We start from the raw sequence: 20,271 nt of genomic DNA, 5'->3' as shown, positions 1-20,271 counted from the left end.
CCAAATGTTCGGCAATATTTTCCATATTCTCCGTTGTTGTTCGACGACCAATCGATTCGACTTTCAATTCGATTAATTAAAGAGATTCGACGAAAGGCTTCTAGTATTTGCGACGCTCGTAAAACACTAACTTGAAACATTGATGTTATATCGGTTACAGAAATGTTCGATCTTTCGGATCGTACAGTATAATAGGCACGAAGATACGTCTACCGGGCACGATTCGCAATAAGACATCCGTCCAAGACGCGTTAACATTCTTCGAGCAACCCAACAGTGATGACGAGAGCGCTTGCGAAAGAAATCGTGAGGCAAGTGGCTAACGATCCGCTTGATACGAGTAGAGCTGCCATTTTTGGTGATCAGCGGAACAGCGAGGGACGGCGGAAAAAGCGACGGACAGCGGCCGAAAATATTTCGGAGATCGATCGGAAGGATATCAGACTTATCAGCCCGGTGACAGACCGGAAATATAGATGCGAAAAAGGGGCTGTGGGGGTGGCACGTCCGGCACCGCGCTGACAAGAACCGCCAACACCGAAACAGCCGTGTCACGAGCATTGCTCGAAGATCTTCTCGAAATGTAACACAACGCGCCGATGGCCATTCCTCTTACGAGACAACGAACCGACGCGTCCCGATAGTGGAAAGACGAGAGAGACGTTGTCGCGGAAATCTGACTTTCCGCGAGCTCCAATTTTCCCACTTCAGCCACTTGTTAAGGGGGTGATTGGAAAAAAAAAACAAGACTGTTCCATTGGACGCGAAGAATGAAAGAAGCAAAAGAAAATGAAGAAAAACAATCAGCCTAGAAAACTCTCCACTCGTTTATCGAAACATGCCTCGCGACAGTCTGCCGGTAGTCGAAAGTGGCGGACGATGATAGTCGCTGGCAAACGGCGAAAATGAAATTACATACGCGCAGCGCGTTTAAAAGCATTACGAGGCGCGCCGACGGTCTAAAATAAGCCGCTTTGCCCGTGGCCGAGATCGAAAAGCCCCGAGTTGAAGACCGCTGGTGCTTCCGCGCCGCTTCGCTCCGGTCCCGGTAATATCGCTCGAAAGAGTATTTTAATTCGCTCGAGCTCGAATAACGAGCGTCGATCGCGTTCGAAACGTCGAACTACATTTCGGCTATCGACGACAATTGGGCAAGTATCATCCCCTGCCGAGAACCACTGGCGAGCTTGCCGACGTGGTGCGGACGTCTGGGACGTTATTCGGGGACAAGTTCGAAGGCTGTCCCGACATATCGGCCGAGAGCGTATAATACGCATGGCGTCGCATCGACGGATCGGGGGGGAAAACAACCCTCGGAGAGCTCGATCGTGAGAGGAGCTGGACGAGAAGCGGCGGCCGACATTGTCGCGATATTATTCGCAACGGGTACCGAGCCGTCAAGAGGCATCGGCGATTCGTGGATCGGTGAAAAATCAGAAATCGAAGCACGTACTGTTTTCACCCCCTTGTATCTTGCATTGGAACGTTGCACGTGCAGAGGCTGGGCGCAGAGGGTGGGCGCAGGAGTACGGGTCGAAGTCGCAAGCGTACAATGAGATGCTTTGTTTCGTTGGTATGTTCGGGAAATTGATATCGCGACTCTGCCCAAGGGAATATTACGGTTCAACTTGGAATATTTGTTTGTTGGCGGATGCGTATTTCAAGAGTTAACTCGATCGAAACGGGTCGCGAGCCGCTTTCAATGTCGCAGCCAACCGATTTTAGTTTTGCCGTAAACGTAAGAGAAATCATTGAATTGCAAGTTGGAATTTCTTTGAACCGTGTCGTCTGAATCGTCGACAGAAACGATAGTTGTCGAAAATCTATTAAACGAGCATCGACGAGTAGGATCTGATCGCCGTCGATAACAAGTTTTTAGCGCGTTATCACGAACAAAGCGGGGACCGCGCGCGACGCGTACCAAGTAGCCAAGTATACGCTTACATAGTTGTTTACTTAGTTAAGCGTGCAAACATCTCGCGTGGCCAAAAGCGATCGCAATGGCCGCCGCCGCCGCCGCCGCCGGCTGCGGCGACTGCGGCGACTGCGGCGGTGGCACGTAACAGGGAGGGAAGCAGCGTCAATTTCACCAACTGCGAGCAGCGCGCTGCCAATGACATCAGCGCCGAGGAAATAGGCATGCCTTCTGGCGTAGTCGCGAATAACTCATCCCTAATTACGTCATTAAGCGTGGGATAGGGTAATGGCGGACCGCGTCTTTGAGTCCCCGGGATTATTTCGATCGATTCCGGCGACAGATGTACATGTACGCTCGAAGGCGTCTACGATTTCACTGGTTTCGCCGCAATCTTTACTGCCACTGAAAACCTTTTACTCGGATAACGTAACACGCTCCATTCTCTATTTGCCGGCTGGCGAATGATCTTTAACGGCTGTGTTGTTCGATCTGGTCGCTTGAAAATCAGGCCGAATCAAAGGTTCCGGTACTTCTGAAATTTGTTTGTTCCGGAGGTAACGAAAGGGTTTCGAACGAAAGCTACCGAGTATCGAGATACCGAGGAGCGAATATCGAGCAGTCGTTGCGAAGAAGCATGCTGGCCGAAACATTCGAAAGAAACTTGTCCGACGAAATGTCTGGAATAATTCATCGAAGATGCCCGATCGCTTCAACGGTTTCGGTCCGAGCAACCGAAATGCCTCCCGGCTTCCTATTGGCCGAAAGGTTCGCATTGGATATTCTCGGGGAATGGCACGGTCGAGCTGTTTCCACGACGATGGGAACGATGAAACGTGGGCGGTTGGGATCGGATGAAAAGTCTGCCAGGCTATCCCGAGCTCTCCCGTCTCTTCGTTCTACAGCAGGATTCTTAAACGTCCGCGCCGGTCGCGTTGAATACTAAGGATTGCCGCATCCGGCGCACTTCCCTTTAAATTCTCGCGTATTCATTTGGGGAGCTTTGTTTGGTGTCTGCGCAAACCGCGTCCACGCTTCGCGCGTGCCTCCTGGACCGTGAATGCTGCTCGCGCGAGACCTTTCAAGTGAAATCCCTGCGCAACGCATCCCACGGAACCTTCCGGCGACCCTACAGTAGGGAACAAATCGTTTCTCGATTCTAGACGGCCCATTCGCCCGCTGAATCGTACGGTAACCCCGCGCGATTCGTGCACGCGGACGGTGCACTTGTGTCCTATCCATTTCTAGAGTTCCTAGAAGCAGTCGGTCTCTGACAGAGTCTACGCAGTTATGAGAGCTCGCCAAGTTTCCCGGTTCAGATTCTTCTTCGGCGACGCCCCGCGGACTTGCTCGCGGACGAGTTTCTTTGGGATCCTGCGCTTTGAAAATCAACGGAACAATATCTTGTTCGTCGTGCGTTCGAATGTCCATTTACCAATTGCAGACACTGTCGAAGACTCGTAAACGTGGATGGCGCGGCACGCCGCGTGTCCAAACGCGACGCGCTAGTCGCTAGTCGCTCGTCGCGCGTTTCCCGCGCGGGGAAGACACCTTAATTATTTCGTGTACGTGGCCGGTGTACGGTGGTACGTGACTCGAGGAGCTCGGGCCCGTTATACGCGGTTCGCTTGACGCGCACGATGATTCACAACGAGCCGACCGTGATACTTTTAGATTCCATAGCGGCGCGGTTATATTTGAAGCCGTGGCACAACGAAGTCAACGGGCGTGTAACGCGCAGAAACCTGGACGCCGGGGACAGTTGAAAAGACCTCGACTTTCAGCCAGAAGAAACGACGCCACGCTGCAACCGGTTACCTTTTGTTTCGTGTGTAAAACACCCGGTCTGGATGCACTTCTGTGTGCCAAGGGGGCTGAATCATCCCCGTGACGGAACGATTTAGGGAGGTTCCTAGCCTTTCTTTTCGGGAAAAGAAACGCGCACGATGATTCAACCAACTTGTTCGATCGCAAAGTGGAGCTGTGCGAATAGTTATCGGTGCCGTGCCAGAAATAGACAAGCATGCGACCCTCCTTAATCCTATCGTCTTTAAAATGTCACTTGTTTATTCTTTGGACACTTACGGTCTTTACTCGTGTCCTCGAGAACACTTCGATGTTTCTGCATCTCTGCGCCGAAACGATTCGGTATACGGAAAGTCGGCAGAAGGTCGGCTACTATGGTACTTGTGTGTTACGCGAAACAAGATATTTGAAAAATATCGCTAATCGGAACTGAAAGTTTGGTCGATCGATTAAGCGGAAGGACTGCAAGAAATCGCGCGGAGGTTCTTCTGCTGGCGCGTCTGGACGGTCCCGCATTATTTATGGTTCGCTATAAACGTTGGCTGATTCATTAGGCGGTTCAGAGTTTACGGGAACGATCGCGTCACTGGGTGAGAATTGGTACAACTCGACGAACTCATCTCGAGCGTTAAGTGCCACTGCTCCTCTCTTATCCGGCCCCACTCGATTCCCCGGCGCGTCTCTCTTCGCCCTTCCCCAACGTGGTCTAGCGTCCTCCTTTTTCTTCCCTGGTTTTTCTCCGTTTCGCAGTTGGCTCCCCTCGTTTTTCACCGCGGTCCCCTTCCACCGCTACCTCGGATACACCTAGTCGTTTCACTTACTCCTCTCGATTCCGTACTTTTCCGCGCAGCCCTAGTCGCGGAACCGCGTCGACGGGTCTCGGTCGAGTTTCACACGGCGAGCATACCGCTCAGGACGATGTCGCGTATACCGGCCTGTCATTCACGCGTCGTTGTTTTCATGACCGGCGATTCGTCCGTCCTGGGGCCCTCCGGATCGAGCGGAGGTGAGAGCGACGATTCTTGCCGACACGGCACAGCGGCAGCGATAACGGCGAGGGTGCCGGTTGGTTGGTTGCAACGGAAATATACTTAAAAATGAAATGACCCTTTACCGAGCTGTCTAGCTCCCCTTCGTTGCTCGCCATAGCAGATTCGGTTGCGAAACGTATTTTTCATTTGTACGCGATCAAACGGCGCACAATCACGGAACTCTCCGGCAACGCGTATATCCGAAGAGCGTGATTACAGCGTGCAATAGCAACGATTAGTCAAAGCGAACATTCAGCACAGGCTCTTCGAAGATTCGTGCGAGGTCTCGAGAGAACTCGTGCCGGTAATGCGAACGAATGTTCGGAGGGAAAGGCTGGACAGCCGCCTCCGTTCCATTGTATTTGAAATTCGATTGGAGGTTGCGCGCCACCAGCCTTTCCAACAATATTCCGATATACCTACCGATGAAACTTCGAACGCACCGGCGATCCAAAGTGAATATAACAATCCTGCGGGACGAGGTAAACGGGAAACACTCAAGCTTTTTAGCGACGCTTGGAAACTCGATAAACCTATCCACTCGACCTAACGAGATCAACGGCGGAACGAGCTCCAGTGATACAACTCGGTGCACGCGGAAGATACGACCTCGCGCAAACAACGGAGTTTCGTGGTTAGGGGACCGAGTGGGTCGGGGTCTGAGCTCGTCAGTCTGGAGCCGGATCAGCGGGAGAAAATAAAAACGGGAACTGCTAGCATACGTTCCGCTATCCTAATTCCATCGGAGTTTTGCGGGAACGCCGAGCCACTGCGTCCCGTGTTTTCCGAACATTTTCAGGATCTTCGGCTAACGTAATTACTCGCAAATATTTTTTTCGAGTGCGTCTGTGGAAGACGATTGAACAACAAGAAATTAGTTGGACGGTTGGGGAAGTCAAAGTACGTGTACTGGAACAGAATGGGCTCTCGGTTTATAATGTTCGTTTATCTTATCTGCGAAGAAATTCAATTTCATCCGACTACAAATAAGTGGAATAATAAATCGTTTCTACGTAGATAAATTGAGATCTTTTAAAGTCGGCTTACGTTTACGAGGAAAGGATTCAGAAATCACGGGACAAGTAATCGAAGAAGCTGTTGCCGCGGACGAACGTTCCGCGTTAACAAGAAAGTTGACGGATTAGAGAAGGTTCAGGCAAAAGGATCGAGAGTAAACTTAGATCACGCTTCCTGGTACAGAATTGAACGGGGAATATTGTAAGCGACTCGCGCTCCTCGCTCTCTATGTGCCAGTTTTTTTCCACCGAGAGCGAAACATGGTACCGAGACTACAGAGGAGGCATTCATTTGCCGCGATAGTCGGATTTACCTTCATTACCAAGACACGTCAGTCGACCGACGCATCGCGGCTGGAAGATTTAATTACTGAACTGAACTATGCTAATTTCGCATGCCTGGTTACCGGCACTCGGCGCCATTCAATTTATTTATTCATTTCGCTAGCTAGTTGCCCTGATTATTCGTCGACGTTCATAGAGGACCTTTGTGCGACACTCCAGCTGGTTGGAAATTTCTTTGATAGAGCCTTTCGCCTTGGACATTTACGACGAACACTGTAATAATTGGTAGGTTCCAATGATTTGTTGCTAGTGTAAATATACGTACAGTGTATACAGATGTGGTAAGTGAAGAAAAGTAGTCGTCCAACCGAGCCGAGACGAGACGATGAAATGAAACTCAATGATCCACGTAGGCATGCGAATCTTTCCTCTTTACCTTGATACCCTATTCCCAGATGTTCGCATCGCGTATGAAAATATGTACGTACATATGTCCGTGAGCGACGTACACGAACACCGAGGAAAAAGTAGCCGAGACGCTGCGCTCGGCTGGTTTATCCATTTTTCTTGGGCGTGGTTTGTTTTCGTTGGAGCGAGTAGCGAGTATTAAGCATCGAAATAAATCGTGCGCCCGGCCGCCTAGGCGCGCCTGTGTGTAACGTTAAACAGACCGATAGCCTGAGCCACTCTCAGCCGGCGCAAAGCGGCTTTCTCGGTGTTACTCAAAGTAGATAAGAGCATTTCGGCGTGGTACGCTGCTGAAATTCAACTTTTCACGATGCGTCGCGTCGGTAGGCGCCTCGTACCACCGGAATTAGAAGGGCTCGTTACTCTGCAGACTTACGGTAAACGACGTGATCTCCTTATCGTAATTAATTGCACCAGGTTATAACAACGAGTTCGATGAAGCGTCGGGGAGAGTCCTGGTTGTGTGAACGCTACCCGAGCTGCAGCTCCCTCGCAACGTTCTCCTACTGCTCCTCGTCAATGGTAAAGCTGTCGAATTGATGGCTCGAGACATCGACCGATTTCTATCTACTTTAGAAGGAGCGCTGCTCAATCGATCGATCTACTACCGTAACTCCTTAATAATATCGTAGACGCGCAGCTGATTAAATAATCGTTATTACATTGGTCTAAGGCTTGGACCCTAAGCGAAGCACTGAAAGTTCCTTAAATTTACTGGGGTGGCGCCAAGTCAAGAAATGCTCAAGCCGAGTCATTTACTATTCGTAACGAGGAACGGAAGAAGGAAGCAGAAATTACACGACGCGCTGTCAAGACAAAGCGCGAGCTGTTCTGTGCAACGGGGCATCCCGACTTGTTCGTCGAGACGAAATTTAAGCCGCTCCGCGGCACCGTCGAATATCGACGGAATATTTAACGATCCGCCTCAAGTGTTGGGGTGCCGGTCCAATCGCACATTTAAGTCACGCGCTTCCGGACGTCCGGTCATAATTTCCTGCCGGTGAACATCTTAACCGCGATTCTCGCCTATTTTTGCTATTTCGCTTGACAGTATGTACCACGTACATATGTTTCTTGTCTCTTGTCATTTCCATCGCAGTAATTTATTAGTGGAGAGAGAAGAAGAAGAAGGAAATCTGTATTCGTCGTAATTTTACTTTCAGTCTATCTTCTCGTAATACTGCCACGTGAAACGGTGTACAATTCTGACCAAACGAGACAACGTAGTCACGTAGCAGACAGAATAAAAGTAATTATAAACACATTTAACGTATACTTGAACGCGTTTTCATTTCGGCGATTTCTCTCGCCACCGATAAAATCCTGAGAGGAAGGAAAAGAGAGATTCACGCCGTGCGTGCGGTGCGTGGAGGCGGATCGAGAGCACAGAGAAAAAAGATCTGGCGTGCGTTACTTGCGCGCCATGTGGGTCGATGGTATCCATGTACGGAGAAGTTCGGTGAAATACCTTCCGTGTTTCATACCATGGAAGCCAGTGCGAACGAAATTAATGGAACTGCGGGAAGACTTAATGAGTTTTGCCCGGCGGAAGGATGTGTCATCGAGGAGAGAGCGTAACGAGTGGCGAACACTTCGGTTCCAGGTAATTGAATATTTATTGGCCGAGGAACGAGTGAGATGCGCGAGTTTGAAAATTTCCTGGATCCAACAGTTGGATTCATTTTCGGCCGAGATAACAGATATTCGCGTTGACGTCGAAATCGATGGAATCGAGTAAAAGCTTTTCCAAGACACCTAGATGCTTCCAGCTGTATAGTAGTAGTTGGCGGAAGATCCCTGTTGCCTCTGTGCTGTTCGCGACGGGCTTCCAATTGGTGCGTGCGAGCTAACCGACCAAAACGCGTGAGGCAACAACCAGGGCTTTCTCGATTCCGACCGTTTGTCGTTAGACCCGCATTTCTTTCGGTCGCTACGCCCTCGGCAAATCAAGTAGGTACAATCGTCGAGAATATCTAGCTGGCAAGAACGAATAAATAAGGTTTAGTCGTGAGACTGGCAATGCCACGAGGTTAGCTCCTCTATCTTTTGGTTGCAGCTAATCTTTGGAAGCGAAAATGCTAAAAAGCGTGCGACAGAAACGTGTCCCGTCGAGTTCTCGCGTAGAATCGATTACCGCGTCTGGATATTAGAGAAACGGAACTAGTCGCACCACTTCGAAACGCGGTTGATGCGTTCGTCTCGTGTGACTTTCGCGGAATCGCGCGTAAGATGATCGAAAAAAGAGCGGCGATTAAGGTCGATTCCGGTCGCGCGGTTTCAATAAACGAGACCTTGCGACTGCTGAGTTTTTAACGCAGCCCAGAAACGCGGCCCGTTTAATCGGAATGACCCGTATTCCCATGCGGTTTTCTTGGTCGTTTCTGCCAGGCTTTTTCACTCGTTGCCTTCACCTTTGTTCCTTTCCCCGATACGGCCATACAGCAGCGGGAGCACAGTTTTTATTAAACTCTCATCCCAGAGCGCGGAACAACTTTGCCACGTACATATAGAAATGGCACCGAGAAGATTTTCGTTTCGAAAGCGATGTGCTCTGGTCATCGACACGGAGATGGATTAATTTAGCAATTTAACCGACAAACGATACGCATAACGTCAACTAGGAGATACGAGACCAGTGAAATGGATCGACCACCATTTTCTTTGAACAGAGAGTGTCTTGGAATGTGACGTAGCGTATGAAATATTTGACGAATCACGCGGGTTGGTAATACAAGAGTAGAAACAAGAATTGCACGATTCTTGTATAGTAAATAATTACCGAGGTTTTCCGTGAAATTTCGATGCGTATACAGGTGCTTCGATAGTCGATTCAGCTTGCCTGGATGTTTAATTAGTGTCACATACAGCTAATAATATATTCAGTTTAGCACCCGGCCGCCTACGGAAAGCCTTTATAGTCGTTTGAACGCGAAGCTACTTGTAATATTCATTTCGCTGTGCATGATAATTTTCAACGGCCGATTAAATGCATGCAGAATTGCAGACGATCGCGTGTCCGTCGTATCGATGTCACGTATTTTGAAATGAACCGCACGGACAGCACAGATGCCCAAACACGGTCAAGAATCGGCGATCTGTCGACTACCGTTCACCTGTCTGCGTACGCGAACCAACGATTACCTTTATCTCGTGTTCATACTGGAATGTAAACGCCTCCGCGAGTTCGCTAGCTTGGGAAACCTGTGTAGTCGTGTTTCTGCTCGACACCGGCGCAAACACACTTTTCGGAAAGGAACTTTTCACCGAATTACCATTCCCGCGAGCCTTTGCGCGAATCATTTCCCACCGCGGATGATACGATACGATTTTTCGACTGCAACCAATAGAAAAATACGTTACCGGTTCTATAGGGGGCAGCACCGTTTGTTTCGTTGGCGCCATCTGTCGAGCGAGTGCGCAGTTGCACCGCACCGCCGGGAACGAATTCAAGTTACACGCGCCTCCTCGTTTGACAAGTGTTGCGTGCAGCGTTGCTTCTGTTCGTCCCGGTGCATCGGAAACCACCGCCGATGATGGGTGTCACCGTGTAAGTAATCCTACAGACGAAAATACTTTTCACGCGTATCGGTATCGAGGCTTCTCCGAGGAGCGGACGATCGTTTTCGCGTACTATACGCGGCACACGCGTTTCTCCTCGGTTGGAGGTTATGTTTAACGCACGATGCGATTCAAAGAACATTCGAGAAGATTGTTCTTTCGCCGTCTCGACTTTCGATCTTTCCACGATTCTTCCCGACAATTGTATTCGTTGAGATTGAATGGTGACCCGAACGAACCTGAACGTTGACCCGGCGTTTCGTCCGATTGCAGATTGCAGCAGTACCCGATGACGGAGAACAGAACCGGGCCGCAGACCATCGAGTTCCTGACGAAAAGAGTGGTTGCCCTGGGCGCCGTGCAAACGGGTCAATTCTTAGTCGATTGCGAGACGTACGTGTCCGTGCCGCAGCTCGGTGAGTGATCGTTCAACTTTCAAATCGAATGTTCGGCACGTCGCGTTCCGTGCCGCGTAGTGCGCCACCTTGAGCACAGATGGCCGCCATTGTACGTCGAGCGGAGGAAGAGGCGTTTAGGTTTAGGTTCGGATTTAATATCTCGGATTTCCGAAGGTTATACTCGTTCCGCTGGCGAGGAGGTGTCGGGTGAATGAAAAAGCCATGTATTCTTTTCACGATTATATCTGGTTTCTTTTGGCATTTACGTAGGTGTATATGGATCTCTAAAGAAACACGCAATTGTTTGTTTGGTTCCGCCGAAGGTCGTTTTAGCGATCGTGTGTTCGGTGTGTTCGTTCGTTACTTCTAGAGAGGTACAAACGCAGATGCTAACGAAACTGTATGACTTAAGTACATAGGTAACGCGCGTGTAACAGAAATACACGGCGCGCGTCCGTTGGACCGGAAGCGCGCGACCCTCCTTTCAAAATACGAATCTCGCGCCACCTTTTAGGCAGGATTGTTTTGTGCTTTTCGTATTTCATCTCCGATCGACTTCCATTCAACGGTTGACCGTATCGTTTCGATATCGGTGAACGGCCATCCAAACGCGAGCTCGAAGATCTCTTTCGATTCAGATTGGTCCAACTACCGTTGAATAGAATGCAATCGAAGGAAATCGTCAACGTCCGTATGCAGACGACGAGGAGAAATCGATATTCTCTTCCATCCATCTTCCATTTCTTTTCTTTTCTTTTCTTTTCTTTTCTTTTCTTTTCTTTTCATTTGATGTTTTCGCTATCGCAGAGAATTCACGTACGGTTTGAGATGACGGTATATTTCGAACGGTGGTCATTCGTAGGAACGCGCGATTGTCACTGTCGAGACATTTTTTTACGACAAAACTATCCAAGTTTGATCCAGGCTTCATTCAAGTTTGTGCCTGTCAATTTCGAATGGAATCATTGCAATTCTCCGAGTATTCAAATGTAAATTTCCATGTAATTTTTCTCTATGCGTTAATGATTCACATGATTAATGTCGATTCGACCGTTCGAGTAGTTGAACAGTTGCTGCCAGTGGCGGGACAATCGGCGCGTTCCCGTTTGAACGTCGTGTGTCGGCGACGATGCGCAAATTTCAACCGATTTACTTTGTAAAGGTACAAACAAGCTACGTCTAAGCGTCATTACAAAAATATTAAATCTAGCAAGCGAAGCTAGGTGCGACCATTTCAGGCTAGGTCAGGTATATGTATATGTATACTTTTGTCATAGTACTATGTATAATCTTAACGTACGCAGCTTTTGGAAAATACCTTCTCGGAATATTCTCTCTTTAGCATATCTACAGTTTGAACATCCCTCATCGGTGACGGCCAGCGCTTCCTTCGAGTGTCCGCTTATTGTCAGTAACTTGTAAATAGCTCGCGTTCATTTATTGTCGATAAACAGAAGACTTTATAATCATATATGCATGTACGAGTATGTTTATATGTTTATGCTTATGTTTATGTTTATATGTTCCTATAACCTACTCTGCAGGCCGTGACGATTTTAATGCCCGGACACACGTTATCGTTTCGTGATCGGGGTATCAAATTGTTCGATTACTATTCTCAACGGGAAGAATGAGACATTCTTTTCTGATTCGGATGCCGGCTTTGTCGGACTTGCGCGACGTTCAGGGACCGTTTCCCTCGGAGAGGTTGGGCCACGCAATCATTTTTCTCGATCAGCTTGGAAAGAAATGTTTAATGTTTACATAATCGGAAACACCAAGGAAATAGAAATTCGACTCGTAAATTGCATTTTCAAGTTGCGCGATTCGCTAGAACGAAAGCTGATGTTTCTCCATGTTTTTCCGTAAACTATGATTGCAAAAATCCGTTAGACTTCGTACGTGTACGAGAGATCGATCGACTACGCTCGATCGGTCCTCGATCCCGGGCTAAACAACTGGTCGACCACGGCCTGCATGAAACGACTCCTCGATCAGTCGCGCGACTATGTAGGTATTTACTTGGAAACATCTGCAGCAATGAGAATCATCGTATCCGACTTTCGATTCGCCTAATCGCTACACCTACGATTACGATAAAATCTTCAATTCACGAGAGTGCACAGTGCAGATTTCATATTTTTTTCTTTCTTTTATACTCGCTGCTCCTCCCTAGCTACTTTAGTCGAAAGAAGGAGTTTTGCCCGATTAATCGGTGAGGAAGAGAGGAACGGTAGGAGGAGGGGAAGAGAGGAAGGGAGGAAGGGAGGAAGAAAGGAGGTACAGAGGCAGAGGGAGAAACGTTCTTGCTAGTTATAGGAATAGATCGCGTTTGAAGTGATTCGTTCGGAAAGAATACCACTACGTACGCTTTTTGTTCGATATGGCTAAAGAGAAACGAGATGCATTCGTGTTACGATGGTCGAAGAACGTTTCTGTACAATTGTATATGTATACATGTATATACGTATGCATGTATGTATAGAATTCCGAAGTATTTGTTTCCTTTTCTTTTCCTTAAGCTACGTGCACTCGTTTCACGAGCATTGCACCGGCGCTAACTTAAACGGTAAAACCTACTGTTCGTTTTATTCTCCGATTTCTCGGCTATCCTCTCGCATTCGATACCGCGTCCAAACCCTTGAGCATTTAGAAAGATTCATTTAGATAGATATGATATTCGAAGATGCCACTCTTTGCGTTTCCCTGTTTCGTTTCGGTGAACGCCGGGACAGCTGAGAGTTTCACTATCGACTAAACGGAGATATGTTTTACTCGAGACAGTTTACAGATTCGTTTTTCTCTCGTTCCGTTTGGTTTAATCGCGTCTCGGATTGTTTTCTTTGCTGTTGCTGTTGCTGTTGCTGTTGCTGTTGCTGTTGCTGTTGCTGTTGCTGTTGCTGTCGCTGTCGCTGTTGTTGTTAGAGGCTATTAGAAAGACGAGAACTCTGATTTATAATCACTGCTCTACGAAGGTAATCGATTGTAAGGATTTCAAGTACACGCTGCTCTACGCATCGAACAGTCCGTCCTCGTCGTTACAGTATCGGTTTACGACAGGAATACGACTGACGGCCGTAAACGATCACGGATCCAACAAGTCCTGCCGATAGGCTGCACCGAAAAAGATATCGTCGCGTCGATCGTGGCTCTCGAGTCGATCACGCGAGGAAAAATTAGGCAAACGATGCACGTTCATTGATATGCTGTGTTCAACGTCCCCGATCTCGGCCGAACTCGATTCGTTCGGATAGAAGGAGGCGTTGGAACGATCGAACCGATTTACACGATCACGAACTCAACTTTCTTCACTCTGAATCCCTTCGCTACGAAACAATCATAATTCCATGAAAAATATTTTGATCCGTGAAGACTAGGCGCTCAATCACAGGTGCAGATCGTCCCTTCTGCAAATTCGACGCTTCTACAAACTATATAAAAATACAAAATACAAATGCCGTTGTTCCTTCTGTTCGCGTGTATTTCTTCGTTTAATATTACTCTACTACGAAACGGGAAGTCCTCTCTCAATTTTGAGATTGGATGGTATCATTGCACGTGTCTAACTTTGCACGAACGCGTGTCCCGACGAAAATTGTACAAAAATCCTAGCGATCGTCGACGGCAATAAAAGCTTACTTTACTTCTATTCGTTTCAAGTCCTCGATTCGACAGGACACCTTCGAGCTTTCGACAAAATAATCTGTTCTTCTCTCGGTAAACAAGATTTCCAATGCAACGCAATTGTGATTATCCGTATCGTTTTAGGGGGGAAAAATGTGAATCATTTTAAAGGAAACCAGATGATAATTGCCCCTTTTCACAGGAAAGAAAGTTACTTTCACGGCAACTTGAAAACCTTTTACCTTTAGGTAATCGTGTCTCGCGCTTATCTTGAAACAACTTGTACATTTTTAAGTCTCTGGGAATCGAAGCGAGAGTAGAGAATCCTTCGATAGGAGGCCGCCGACGACGCTGCAGGACCCCGCGTTGTCGATCCCACGATAAGCCGAATTTTCAAGTTTCGATTTCTACGAGTTTGGCAAACGTTTAACGAGTTCACGGCGGCCGCGTGTCTATAGACACTCGCGCGTACAGCGAGCAATCAAAGTGTTCGAACGTTCAGTACAAGCGTAGAGATGTTGCACGTATCGCGCATCATCGAATTACTCGAGTGCATAGAAATTTGAAACTCTAAAGTTGTTTCTTTTCTTCCGTTTACGAAATTGCTGCCAATCGAAAATATTTCGCGAGAAACAACATTTGATCGCACACTTTGTCCGTTGAACTGTCGAACTGTCGAACTGTCGAACCGTCGATCATTCCTGTTTAATTATTCTAGAATATCCCTCAACATTTCTAGCAAAAGATTACAACGGTTCAAACCTAACGATAGAAATATACAAACTGCAACGCTCGAAGACTTCCATTCCGCGCCGTATCTAGCCAACGTATTGTACAATAGCGATCGATTTTGATCGATTTCGATCGATTTACATAGTAATTACTTAGTACGAAAGATAGTACGCGGATGTAGGTACTAACGATATATGTATAATACATGTATAATATCTACAATTAATATTGTCATCATTTAGTCAATGGCCCCCGCGCTAAATCCTTAGAACGAGGCCCGAGTGTGTAAACTTTAGCCCATTGTAAAATATTCCTTCTCTAATCTCTCCGTTCTACATACGCGTTCCGTCCGTTTATGCGACACAGCCGTAGACATCGTCGGAATGGATGTAAAAGTAACGTCTGTTCGACCGGTCTTCCCTGCGCGATACTTCCTTCCCTGCCACGCATTTCAATAGAAAATAGACGTATTTCTTCGGATGGTAGCTACACGCTCCTATCGCTAGAAACTACCATTATCGTCCCAGCGATTCGTCACGATCGCGTCGACCGCGAGGGCTACCGCAAAAAGGATCGACCGTTACCAGCCAGCTGGTTCTCGTCGCCGACGGCGAAGCTGCACGCCACTGCAGACGGGGTTCGACGGATCAGTCCGTTACTCTTGAAAGAACTCTCGTTGGAAGGAGCAACGTTTCCTCGATTACTTTTCCTCTCTACGAGTCTTCCATCTCTCTACGTCTCTCTACATCACTCTACGTCTCTCTACTTTGCGTATTGTCGCGTATTGTCGCGTATTGTCGCGTATCGCGTATTGTCGCGTATCGAGATCCGAAAAACGTGTCGCGTGGCCAACACGCCAGGAGAAACGCCGACGATCATCGACGGTTCAGTCTGTCGAGCCTATTTCTAAGTGTCTCGCGCAGGGGTTGAAACGGTCCCAGGATTTGCCGTTGATAACTAATTATTTGATGGTTCTGACCCAGATAGCTGTGCAAACTGAAACGATGGTGCGACAGTTTCATTCTTTATACCTCGAACTTTTCCTCTAAAACTGCTTCTTAACGGGTTCAAAGGAAAGTATCTGTGGGATACGTAACCATGAAATGTTCGAAAGAATCTGGAATACGAAGCTTCTCTTCGGTGACGACCTAACGCGAGTTACGTTACAGCACCGTTTCAGTTCCCGCGATTCTTTGAAGAACCGGAACCGATTTGTTCACCGATTCATCAACCGTTTTCAACCCCCGGCTCCGCATCGTACGATAGTTGGATACATCGTATCCTCTCGTTCTCGTGTGTATGTACAACGGTGTACCGGCCGATCGGTACACTCGAAAGAGTTGTTCGTGCTTTTTGAGAAGGCACGTTGCACGGAAGAGCGTTCTTTTGTTTTAGTCCCGATGAGAAGGGTCCTCGACTAGATCCGCGGACGTGGTGTCCGCGGTGGTTCCGGTTCCGACGGAAACTAAACGTGTTCGCACGTGTACGCGTTGCGAATCCGTCTTGGTCGAAATATAACGGTTGGGTAAACAGTTCCCAAGGCAAAAGTACAAAGACGAATCGGCTAATTAGAAAAATTCGCATGGTTCAGTCGTGATATTTACCTTTCTAAAAGGGGAAGAGATATATATATATATATATATATATATATATATATATATGTATATGTATATGTATATGTATATCCTTGGCTCGCAACGACCGAAAGGGGACAAGGTATGTGAGCAGAGACTGGTCAGACGGAAAACGAACGTTGATCTTTCGGCGCTTACGAACGTAACGTCTCCATCTTCTATTTAATACGCTAGTCGCGTGTAGAAATTGTACACTTTTGATTACGAGCCTTTCGAGTGCCGCTCTCGAAACCGAGCGTCTCTACCGAACACGATCCTAATCGATCCCCGCGCGCCGTTCCAAGCGTTCGGCGGGCCGTCGTTACGGGACTATCGGCCGAACCCGTCTCGGATCGACAGCGAAGGAACCTGGCGATCCAAAGTCACCGTTCGCCGGATCTCTCCGGTGAGAAATCAGGGCTCGAGCGATACTCCGACAGCACTCGGATAGGAAAAATCCCGAAGAAATCCACTCTACGCTACTGATCACGACGTACCGATGTTCAACCGAGTTGAATGTCAATCGCGAGACCTATCGGAAGAACAAGAATTCTACGGAAGAGATCGTACACCACCGATCACGATCAGCGTGTTCGTTGGACCTAACACCCTAAAGAACGAACGATTCTGGGACGTCGATGTTCCGAACTGGTTCCGAGGTGGTTCCCTAGCCTGTCGCCGTTCTTCCTGCATCACAAGTAACAGGTTTTGTAATAGATGAACGCGACCGTGTCCTTGCCGAATGTCCGGCACTCCCTTTCGTAGTGCACCTGCCCCGGCTCGTACCTCCCACCGGGCGAATACTTGTCGAGCCTCGAGAGGCTCCTGTACAGTCTGAGATAGTCGTCCTCGAGTTGCTCCTCGCGGTGAAGTCTGCGACGCCGGTGTCCGTCGTCCAGCAGCCAGTCGTCCCTCCACTGCCTGTCCTTGGAGAGAAAGGAGGGCACAGCCGGGACGCGAGGATCCCGGATCCCGTCCTCCAACTCCAGGTCGGAGAGATCTTGGAGGCTCTTCGGGTAATTCCTGAAGGAATCGAGAGCGTTGTCCGGCTGATCCCTGAAATTGATGGTCCTGCTCCGCCTGGGCAGGGTCGAGCTGTACGGGCGGTCGGTCCGCCCGCGAGGAATCCCGGCCCCGTTCCTCAGGCTCGGTTTCGGCCCGTCCGTGTCGCTCGGTCCGGCGTTCCAGCTGTCCCGGTAGACGTCCGCGTAATCGCGTCGCCTGGACCGTCGCGACTGCGCCGCCGTGTAGCCGCTCTCGACGCTGCTCCCCTGAGGGTACACGGTCTTCGGGTAGACGGATCGGTCGCGGTGATTCCGCTCGGGCCGGCCGTAGCGATGGCGGTCCGCCTCGCGAGCAGCGACACGGTCTTCCAGCCGATCGGGGAACCGATAATCGGTCCGGATCACGTCCCCGTTGCTCCTGTGCGCAGCCGTCGCGGCACTTCTGCCGGCGGCCTCGTCCGTGGAACGACGTCCCGCGAAGAATCCGCGCGACTGCATGAAGCTCTCGACGTTCCTACCGATCCTGTTGGTCTTCTCGGCGAAGATGTTGCAATAATCGGACAACTTCCGGTGTCCGGTTCTACCGGTTCGATGGGTGGTCGCTGGCTGCGCGCCCCTGGCCGCACCCCCGTTGTACAGATCCCGCGGATCGTGCTGGTTCGGGTACGCTCCGCCTGGCAGAGGCTTGTTCGCCTTCTCCAGATTGGACAGGCCGCCTGTCAGCGAGGCCTTATACTACCGAGCCTGCGCGTAGTCCGGGTTCATCTCGTCCAACTGTTTCCCTTTCGTTTCCGGGACGCAGCAGACCACGAAGCACAAACCGCACACCGCCACCGCCGCGTAGAACCAGAACGCGCCGTGCAGCCCGAACATCTGTAACATGTTAACGTTTTCACGCAGGGTTCGGATACCTAAATAGATGTCGCGGAACGCTGACTCGTGGCCGCCGTGTTGGCGATCGGGCGATCTGTCCGATCGGGAATCACGGGGGAAACGTCCGGGACGATTATTTGGTTAGCGTGTACCGGGAAACTAGGGAGCACCTGTTCGAGGTTACGATTCTATCTGCTAGACTTTTCAGTCGGTTCGACGCTCGTACAACGCCAATCTTTTTCAACGATTTATCGAAACACTTGGAAATCATAGATTACGGCTTTTGAAAAGTCTCGATCGCTTAACGATATTACTAGCATTGCCCGGCGAGTAATTCGATATCCAAGATAGAAGTTGGCCACTCGTTGGAAAATATTAGGCAAACGCAGCATTCGCTGTACCATTCGACAATTCTCCGACAACGGAGAAGCAATACCGCGAGTTGCCGGGTAGCCAGAGTCGAGCGTCGAGCCTCGGAATCGCGCTGCCCCCCGATCCGCTAGCGATTAAAGCGTCCCACCTGCTGAAAATCCATGAAGAGTTTAATCCCGACGAACGCGCAGAAGTAGCTGAAGCTGGTGCTGATACTCGAGCCGAGGCCACGATACTCCAGGGGAAAGAGCTCGCCAATCAATAACCACGAAATTGGCGATATGCCCAAAGCCAGTGCAGTCGTGAAGACGAGCACGCAGAGCAACGGTATCCAGTCCTGTTGACCGACCACCGCGGTGTCTGGATACCCCAGATTCTGCGTCTGTGACATGTAGTACGCGTAACTCCCGAAACCAGCCAACGCCAACGACATGAAGACGGTGCTAGCTATCAGGAGCGGCAGTCTTCCCACGATGTCGATCAGAAATCCTGTCGAACAGAATGACACTCCTATTTCCGTTTCTGTTTAAACCGTCCGGTGGACGGTCTTTGGATGCCTAGAAATAGGATAGCTTTGGTTTGAAATATCTTAAGGAGGGGAGAAATTAGGGAAGGATGTAGAATCAAAGGATATCTCTTGAATCGATTCAACCGTGAATTGAAACGGATTCTGAGGAGTGACAAAGTTGTTGTAATTCGACTAAAACTCTAGCGACACTCGATACGGAAACTATGGAAATTCGATCATCATACCGGACAACAAGGACGCCAACAATTGCACGAATCCGATCGCGATCGTCGCTCCATGAGGATTCATGCCGCCCAGTGTCTGCCGAAATATTATCACAGCGTAATAATTGAAAGCGTTCGCCCCGGAGAATCGTTGGAAGAACATCAAACCGCACGTGATGGCGATCGGTTTGTACAGCCGAGGCGTGAACATGCTGTTCTTGAACGTTAGTTCGTACTGCTTCGCCCTGGAGGCCAGTATGTTCGTCTTGATCACCTGCGGTGGCCGAATATCGATACGGTGAACGAAAATCGAGGTGTAATCGGTAACGAAAAGTATCGAAAAGAATCAGTCGGAGAAAGGCTTACCTGAAGCTCGTGTCGTATATCGACGTGATCCCCGCGCAGCCATTGCAGGCTGTTCGCTGCCTCGTCGTCTTTGCCGTTCAGCACGAGATACGAGGGAGTTTCCGGTATAAAAAGGGTCCCCAAAAAGAGCATCGACGGTGCGACTGCTACCAGAAGCGCGCTTTGACGCCAGTTCAGGTACGTGCCCGCTATGTACGACAATAACACGCCGACGTGACCCAGAACTTTCAGCATCGCCGACAGGCAGCCCCTGATGCCCGGCATCGAGATCTCGGATATGTACACCTGGACAATAGAAGACGCGATCCAGCTTGGACAGTTCTGCCAGCGACGAAAACACGAACGTTACTCGATAATCGATCCATCGATACTATATCGTTCCTTCTTTTCTCAAGCATAGTTGCACGCGACTGTTTGTAACGCAACGTAACATTCCAAGAGCTTCGAACGAACAGCGAATGAATAGCAACGGTGAAAT

General features: G+C 49.2%; 3 protein-coding genes across 8 annotated transcripts in view; 1 reads left to right on the top strand and 2 right to left on the bottom strand.

Moving 5' to 3' along the window:
- The window catches only part of LOC116427319 (uncharacterized), a 74,845-nt gene extending 65,003 nt beyond the window's left edge, over nt 1-9,842 (bottom strand). Inside the window, exon 1 of one of the 2 annotated variants that reach the window (XM_031977507.2) lies at nt 9,663-9,842. The gene's annotated coding sequence lies outside the window, so the exon portion shown is untranslated. Of the gene's footprint in view, nt 1-4,000; nt 4,167-9,662 lie in introns of those variants that run through there. The other variant, XM_031977511.2, reaches the window with a different exon arrangement.
- LOC116427318 (Mediator complex subunit 20) overlaps nt 4,555-20,271 on the top strand; it is a 92,819-nt gene continuing 77,102 nt past the window's right edge. The window contains exons 1-3 of one of the 3 annotated variants that reach the window (XM_076370258.1): nt 4,555-8,124; nt 9,893-10,068; nt 10,353-10,495. In XM_076370258.1, coding sequence (XP_076226373.1) covers nt 10,052-10,068; nt 10,353-10,495 — 160 coding nt within the window. In that variant the 5' untranslated portion in view covers nt 4,555-8,124; nt 9,893-10,051. The remainder of the gene's footprint in view (nt 8,125-9,892; nt 10,069-10,352; nt 10,496-20,271) is intronic. The other 2 variants (XM_031977505.2, XM_031977504.2) reach the window with 2 other exon arrangements.
- The window catches only part of LOC116427315 (facilitated trehalose transporter Tret1-2 homolog), a 68,964-nt gene continuing 66,871 nt past the window's right edge, over nt 18,179-20,271 (bottom strand). For 2 of the 3 annotated variants that reach the window (XM_076370256.1, XM_031977502.2), the window contains 4 exons: nt 19,794-20,114; nt 19,449-19,701; nt 18,844-19,184; nt 18,179-18,323 (listed from right to left, as the gene is read on the bottom strand). In XM_076370256.1, the coding sequence (XP_076226371.1) occupies nt 18,186-18,323; nt 18,844-19,184; nt 19,449-19,701; nt 19,794-20,114 (1,053 nt within the window). In that variant the 3' untranslated portion in view covers nt 18,179-18,185. The remainder of the gene's footprint in view (nt 18,324-18,843; nt 19,185-19,448; nt 19,702-19,793; nt 20,115-20,271) is intronic. The other variant, XM_076370257.1, reaches the window with a different exon arrangement.

The sequence above is a fragment of the Nomia melanderi genome, chromosome 8, assembly GCF_051020985.1.
Source record: "Nomia melanderi isolate GNS246 chromosome 8, iyNomMela1, whole genome shotgun sequence".
In the NCBI taxonomy this organism is placed as follows: domain Eukaryota; kingdom Metazoa; phylum Arthropoda; class Insecta; order Hymenoptera; family Halictidae; genus Nomia; species Nomia melanderi.
This window is presented reverse-complemented; position numbering and strand designations above follow the sequence as displayed.